Here is an 8,219-nt window from a genome sequence, read left to right on the forward strand (position 1 = left end):
AATATTTAACTTCTATGCTTTTCCATAGTTTAGAAGTGTTGTCTAACATAGAACGTTATTGATTTGCAAGTGCATAATTACCGAAACCTACAAAGTAATTTACAATTCTTAAATTAATAAAGCAAAACTCCCAATAGTTATATATATACACACACTCAAAACTAATATACACTACAAAGATAGACCATGATATGAGAAAGACACACCAAGTTTCAAATTTGAGTAGTAATATGACTTTCTTGTAGTAATAATAATATAGACAATTCAAAATATGGAACAATATCAAAATTACAATACCTAATTCCATTATCTTTTATGTTGAATCCCAATAGTTATATATATACATGAGTCTTTTTTTTTCTTTTTTTTTTGAGTCCTATCAAAGTTTTTGTTTTCATTTTATTTAAATAATACTGATGTCTAAAAGAAGTCTAAGGCTTCGGTTATATATAAGAAACAATTAAGCTCATCCATTAAAATTTTTAAATAGATTATGTCTTACCTTAATGTTTTCCTTGTGGTGAGGACAAATAGAATGAAATAGGTGCTTCATGCTAAAAAACTTTCTTCTAGTCAAATACCAAACCTGCTAAAATTTTAGTGAAAAGGAAAAACTCATCAAGAGGAGTAAGAGAGAGAAATTACGTAATGAAAAACTACAATGAATGAAGAATTGATTTCAAATTTCAACTCCCAAAGGACAACATAAATTTTAGCCATAGGTTCAAAATGCCAAGCTAAACTTGTTGCTAAACACCTAGCAAATACAGCCAAGAAATATAACTTTATTAATCTACATGTGAAATTTTTAAATGGACAACATAAATATTTTTAATACTTATTGAGAAATAAGATAATCTGCAATTTTTCCTAGAATTTTTTCTTTTTGTGTGTGTGTGTGTGTGTGTTGATTTGCAGTAAAAACAAAACAAATAAGCAAATAAAATTTTCATCTAAATAGAAAAACCGTAACATTGATTTGATTTCTGGATGAATGAGTCAATTTGGTCCAAAAATTACTGATGGCAAGTGCCAATGATAAATACATATATAAATATATAAATATATATATATATATATATATTTATATGTTAATTATAAAATCAGACATACCTCATCATTGTTTTTTGTTTGAAATAGAAAAGTATAGTATTAGATTATTCCTCATATGAATCCTGTTTTAATTTTTTAACAATTATCAAAAAAAAAAAATGTTTTCACATAATTAAAAAATTAAAAACTGAAAAATAGACGTGAAACCCATTTCCTTACCCATTACATTTACGTTTAGCAATTTAGGGTTCATGGAGAAAGAAATATCAAGATAACAGAGATGGATTGCAAAAATATATTTTCTTTTCTTTTTTTCTTTCAAGGATCTGATAAGCAAAAGATGGATTGCAAAATACTTACCATGTGTATGAGGGTGTGTGGTAAATCTTGAAGCCATAATTGGGTGATGCTGCAGAGTGTTTAGGGCTTCCTACACAAAAACTTTGGCTAAGAGATGAATACCTAGAAAGGCTATTGTTCAACTTCATCATTGTTTGAAGACTTGTAGTGGGAAGTATATGTGCCCATATCTACAACTAGAAGCTTCTCTCCAGGCAAAAAATCTCTTTCGAGACATCATTCGAAATAGTATCAGGGGAGTCTTCCCCTGTCATCATCAAATCCTTAGGAAGCATCTGGAATGGATGTATCAATATCTTCTTTTTCTTTCACTGGTTCTTTGTTTTGATCCTTCTGCAGGCAAAAAGATGCAAAGAGTTTTCTCGTCTGTACCACTCTCAAACAAGATCTTCTCCTGGGAAGGCACTCCATCATCAATGCAGATGTCTTTCACAACAGTTGAGAGAGGGATAGGTTTGCTAGAGTTTTGAGGCGGGAAGAAAGGAGTTATAACATGAGTTTGTCTCTCTTCTTGTTTGAATCCTAACGTAAGTCTTTTTAATGACTATAGTCTAATTAATGATTATTTGATTCTAAAAAAATATAAATTTAAAATGCTGATGTGGAAAATTGTGGGAGTTTCAAAGGTTTCGGTTATATATATATATATATATATATAGATGAATAATATTTAACATAAACAAATAAAACAAATAGGGATCATGCAAGGTTTTAAACAATTATTTTTTTCATTGCCTCTTGGAGATGCAGGTGGAAACCACAAGAAAAATAATGCGTTTATCTTGAGATAATAACCATTGAATCCAATTTGAATGCCCCATAAAAGTTGATTGAAAAAAAAAAAAACGGATGTTAAAAATGATCTTAATATATTTTAATACCCTATTATAATAAAACCTTAATTTTACAAGAAAAGCATTAAAAAAACATAAATTCAAGAAAATACTTAAAGAACTTGTTAGGACATATGTGATTCACTTGTTAGGAACATATGTCACTATTTTATGTAATTGGTTAATCCTTTGACAAAACGCACTTTACTTGTAATTTGGTAGATCTAGGTGTTTTTAATACTTCAAGAAACTATATTTCAAGATCAAGTGTTGAAGTCATCAAGTCTGTCCAAGAAATAAGCTAAGAAGTGCAAGTTCATTAAAACTCGACAGCTGCATCTATCGAGCTTAAGAAAGCTGTTTCAACTCGTGTGCTCAACAGTTGCTCGATAGCTCCTATCTGTCAAGGTTTAAGAAAAATAGATTTTTTGTTCTGTTTTCTTGGAATCCGTAAATGTGTTTTTGGACCTTTTTTTCTCTTAACTCTAGACATATAAAAGGATTATTTTAAGGGCCGTCAAAGAGTTCACAAAGTGCACAAGTGTTGAGCAAAGTTTATTCAAACAAATTGTAACCAGACACAGAATTTGTCCTAGTTCAACGTTCTTGAAAAAGTTGCTGTGTTTGTGCACCATAGGGTTTTGTGACCAAGCACCTTCTTGATCTTCATCATTGGGATGAACTGAAGAACTTTGCAGCCAACAACCTTCTCTAGTTGGTGATTGAAGTCGTGTATTGGGATCTGTGCAATTGGTTAGTCACGTACTTGGGAGCCATGCATTGAAAGGAGAAATTGTCACTACAGAACAAGTCCAATTGGGTATTGGGATAAGAGTTCAACTATAAGTTGGTATAAGGTACTGAGATTCATTTACTTGTAACTCCTTGTTGTGATAATGGTGGAATTTTGGGAGTGGTGACTTGAAACTCCCCTGATAGGGTTTTTGCCGTGTAAGTTTTCCTCATTTGTAAACAAATCACTGTGTCAAATTTATTTTCCGCTGCATATTTAGTTTATTGGTGATTTGTTTATGCTACCACGCATTTATATGTTAATTAACTTAATTAATTCACTTGGCTAAATTAATTGTTTAATTTATCACAAGGGATCAATTCGTTTTTGGCCTATCAAAACTAGGCCAAACCATTGTTCATATGCAAAGGTCTCTAACAGCAGAGCTTTTATTTTCAATCATTTCATGCAATAAGAGATTTTTCAAACAAAGCTATTGCATCTTCTTTCTTTCACACTATGAGATGTATCCTTATGGGGGGCAAGAGGTGACCTAACAATTTGAGATATAATTGCAGTGGTCGTGTGTGTGTGTATATATATACTTATGGGCTTAATTTATTTTGCGACAACCATACATCAGATCGTTTGTTGATATATAGTGTGCACTTACAGGGACATTCCTTCATCTAGCTGCTATTCAAATTATCTGAGGTAGGCTTTTATAACATTTATTATTCAACAATTATTTTCTGAATTTCTGTCAATATTTAATGGACAATAAAATGTCCTACCTCTCATAATTTGATAATAGTTGCCAAGATTTGAGAAGATTACATTATAAATCCCCTAAAAGAAAATACATTATAAATTATAAACTAAATATGTAAATATGTATAAAAAATAGTAAATAAATAAAAAAAAAAAAAAAAAAAAAACTTCTTTTATTTTTTTCATTAAATTGTGAGTTCAGTATTAATATTAACAATTTACGTGCTCTATAAAATTAGGTTTAATTACATTTTAAGTCCCCAACATTTGACCTATTTTTCAAATCGGTCCTATATATCTTTTGAAATATATCATTTTAGTCATTGTACTTTTAAGTTTTGTAAAAAATATCCTTGTTGTTGACTCTTGCTTTGGTTTTGAGTTAAGATTATTAACAATATCTCAAAGATTTTGATAGCTACGAAGGAGGGAAGAGATATTAATTATTTTTGTTAGGTTCTAAAAAATTAGACTAATTGGCAAACCGTGAACACAAACTTATATAGATATAGATCCTAGAGTCTATAGGTATTATTAGACAATACTCAAGGTATTTCAAGTCAAGATTCAAGAACAAGTAATCTGCAGAAAGAAGAGTTCAAAAACTATCTAGTATGATTGATTGAAAGACAGGCTCGACCGATCGAAACACGTATCTGTAGAATTTTAAGTGGGCCTAAACATCAATTTAAGCCCATTAAGGATTAGGGTTTCAGATCTACTTCTCCTAGTATATAAAGGAAACCCTAAACATGTTTTTATAAGGTTTTTCAGAGAGAGAAAGGGGGCCTCTTTGTAGATTTAGGGTTTTGTACCCAAAAACTCACTCATGTCTTCTACTGGTATTATTCCTTGAAAAATCTCAAGATCTAGTATTATAGAAGTTGTTGTCTTCTCTAGTCATCAAAGGTACTAATGATCTAAATCTTCAAGGGTGATTTTGGAGTCACAAACAGGAGAGTTTGTATTTTTTATCACAAGTGTGGGTGCTTATGTTGCAAAGGCCAAGGAAAGAAGTAATCTGTGGACTTGAAACTATCATGGGGTTGTGATAATAAGTTTTCTAGTCGAAGTAGTAATAGGATGTTAATGGTCTAAGTTCTATTATACAAATTTCAATTCTTTCTAGTGGATTTGTTTTTTACTTTGAGAATAGTTAGGTTAAATCCTCCCAGGTTTTTTACCAGTTTAGTTTTCTTGGATCATCATATCATTGTGTTATTTATTTTCCATTGCTTTACATGATATGACTTTATTGTTTTAATCTAAGTATTCATTTGATTAATTAATAAGGTTAAACAATCTAGTTTACAAGAGGTCTAAAAACTAACAATTTTAAATACTTTGTTTGCTTATTTTACCTCTATTTGGAGAGAAAAAATCAAATCAAAAGTTAACAGTATGTACCTTTTTGACACAAACTTAAAAGTATAAAAACTAAAATAAAATATTTCAAAGGATGAGGACTATTTTGAAACATGAGGCAAACATTGAGGACTAAATGTGTATTTAAACCACCAAATTATTACCAATGAAATTAAGTGTGTGTTTGGGTTGGCATTTACTGCGTTGCGTTTCAGTTTCTACATTCTCCTTTTTTTTTTTTTTTCTTCATGCGTTTTCCCTCTTACAAGTGGCTATTGTTCATGTATTGTACATGAACAGTAGCCACAACATTTGACCAGTTTTACGTGAACAATGCATCCGTGCACTGTTCACGGACCCACAAATTTCATTTTTTATCAATTTTTTCATTAAAAATGGGTCTCACGGTACTATTCACACATTTAAAAATTATTTTGCTACAGTGTTTTCAGTTTTCAGTTTTCAGTGTCCTATTAATTTTTGTTTTATTTTAAATAATAAAAAATAAAAAATAAAATAAAAACCAAATATGAAACCAGTCATTGAAAATGACTAGTCATCTAGTTATAATGTTTGCAAATCTTTGTGCATTATGCTTTTTAGGAAATGATGGAGGATGATCAAATATAAATAGATTGATCATTGCTTTCAGTACACCGATGCTTCTAATAGAGTAGAAGGTAGTATAATAGAATAAACATCATAAATAAACCACAGAAAACTTGTGTCATCACCTAATGCTTTTAATGCTAGTGGCTCTTGTCTTCATTATCAGGAAATTTAAGAAGACAACTTGATATATGGAAGAATCAATGAATGGAGAGATTCAACAAGAATCAGCTACTTCAATAGAATATGAAAATGAAAACTCTGAAATTCAGAATCGAGCATACACTTCAGGTGGAATTGAAAATCAAAATGGAAAGTTGGTAAACGACATCAAAAAAATGCTTGAAATGGCGGAGTGTACATCCTTAATTAAGTGTCGTATCAACAGGGTTCCATGTCAACTTCGCAAAGTGTATGAACAAGCTTACACTCCTACATTTATTTCCATTGGCCCTTTTCACCACTTCAACAAAGATTTTCAAACCCTAGAAAACTTGAAAGTAAGGTACCTCAAGAGCTTCATTGCATGAGCTAATGTAAAGTTGGAGAATTTAGTGTGCATTATAAGGGACAATGAAGAAACTATTCGCTCTTTCTATGCGGAGACTGTGTTGGGCAGACTGCACGATAATGATTTTGTGAAAATGATCCTTATGGATTCAATCTGCATTCTAGAGCTTTTCTTGAGAAATTATTATCGACTATGGGAAAGTGATGATCCTAAGTTAGCAGACCAATGGATGACTCCTTTATTGATGCTTGACTTGGTATTACTTGAAAATCAGCTTCCATTCTTTGTTCTTGAGAGTTGAGACACTATTCACACTTGCTTTTCCTATTCCATCAAAAAAATTCCCTTTCTTTAATTCAGCTTACTTTTCTGTACTTTAATTGTTTCAATGTTCAAAACATAACTCCCACAGCTGTGAAGATAGAACACTACGCCGATTTGGTTAGAACCTTTCAGCTACCTCCAATCCTAAGCCTAACGGGAAGACAAATTGAAGTGGAAAATTTTTGGTATTCTGCAAAGGATCTCGTTGAGGCCGGAGCAAAGTTTAAGGTGAGTTCAAGCCGTTGCTTACTTGACTTAAAATTCAACTTCAAATACGGACTGTTGGAAATGCCATTGTTGGTGTTAAATAATCTTACAGAAGCTCTTATTGAAAACCTTATGGCATTAGAGCTATTTCGTCATGGGGAAAACAAATACATTATGGATTACTTTTACATCTTGGGTTTCCTTGTCAATACTAATAAGGATATGGATTTACTTTGCGACAAGGGAATCGTGGTTAATTATCTACGCGACAACGAAGCAGCAACATCCATGGTCAAAAATCTTTGCACCAATTTCTCATGGTCATGTATGAACTCAGATTATAACAATATCTGTAAAGAGTTGAATGCATTTTATGAAAAACCTCTGCACAGGTGGAAGGCATTTTTAAGGCATGAATATTTTAGCACTCCTTTGAAAGTTGCTTCTTCAATCCCTGGTTTAATCCTTCTGGTGCTCACGCTGCTACAAACCGTATTCGCCATCTTGCAAGTTGTGTTCAAGCATTAAGTAATTTGGATAGTTGTCAATGTAGTTGAACTTTTCATTGTAAAATACACTCTTAGTTTGTTTGCATGTCATGTCCTTGTATACAAGTTTCTATATCTTTAGATAATAACATCAGTTGTTAATGTATCCTTATAAGCAATAAATTACTTCCCTCATATGCTGCTTTCTTGTAAGGGATTAGTCTTGATTAGCAGTGGAACAAATTGAAAAGGTCCTCAACTTTTAGGGTCAATTTCATTTTGGTCTAAATGACCTAATATAATGCTTTGGAACTAAAATTTGAGAAGATAAGATGAAAATATTAACCCCTCCATTTAATCCCATAATGTAACTTTGGACCGACTTCTGCAACCCAGCTACAAGAGTGAAGTTTCAAGTTAATTAGTTCAAGCAAATGCTTAGCTGACCTAGAATTCAATATTGACGTATTTGAAATCCAATGCATTAATTAGCTAGAGAAAACTCAACAAATACTAATTAAAAAGTATTAATACGTATTAATAGAATATATATATATATATATATATATATATAGGGCAAAACTTAGGTTCAGTACCTTAGGTGCAGTACCTTAAGTTCCTCACTTAAATTTCAGCCATATGGCTATTTAACTAAAATCCTCAAATGGCGTTAACTTAAAACACTTCCATCCATCTTTATTTTCCCTGCACTCACGTTTCAAACCACTCTTCAAAGTCAAACCACTCTGTCACACTCTTTCTTGTAATCAAGCTAATCCACCATCCCACCACCCAATACATCCACCAAAACCTCATCAACATTATCATCATCACCACTCAAATCAACAATGCTAAAGACCATATGGACCATAATTGATTTCACAAAACTGGAGTGAGTTGGATCTGATTTGTGACAAGAAGGAATCGATTTCACTGAAGGGTCACAGAGGCCCATGGGTTTCGAC

General features: G+C 31.8%; 1 protein-coding gene across 1 annotated transcript; it reads left to right on the forward strand.

The window, feature by feature from the left end:
- Nucleotides 1–5,915: 5,915 nt before the first annotated feature.
- LOC115985538 (UPF0481 protein At3g47200-like) lies at nt 5,916–7,294 on the forward strand. The gene is made up of 3 exons (XM_031108478.1): nt 5,916–6,229; nt 6,344–6,491; nt 6,596–7,294. The coding sequence occupies exons 1-3, from the start codon at nt 5,916–5,918 to the stop codon at nt 7,292–7,294; spliced, it is 1,161 nt and encodes a 386-aa protein (XP_030964338.1).
- Nucleotides 7,295–8,219: the final 925 nt, after the last annotated feature.

This window comes from Quercus lobata, chromosome 4, assembly GCF_001633185.2.
Source record: "Quercus lobata isolate SW786 chromosome 4, ValleyOak3.0 Primary Assembly, whole genome shotgun sequence".
NCBI classification, from domain to species: Eukaryota; Viridiplantae; Streptophyta; class Magnoliopsida; order Fagales; family Fagaceae; genus Quercus; species Quercus lobata.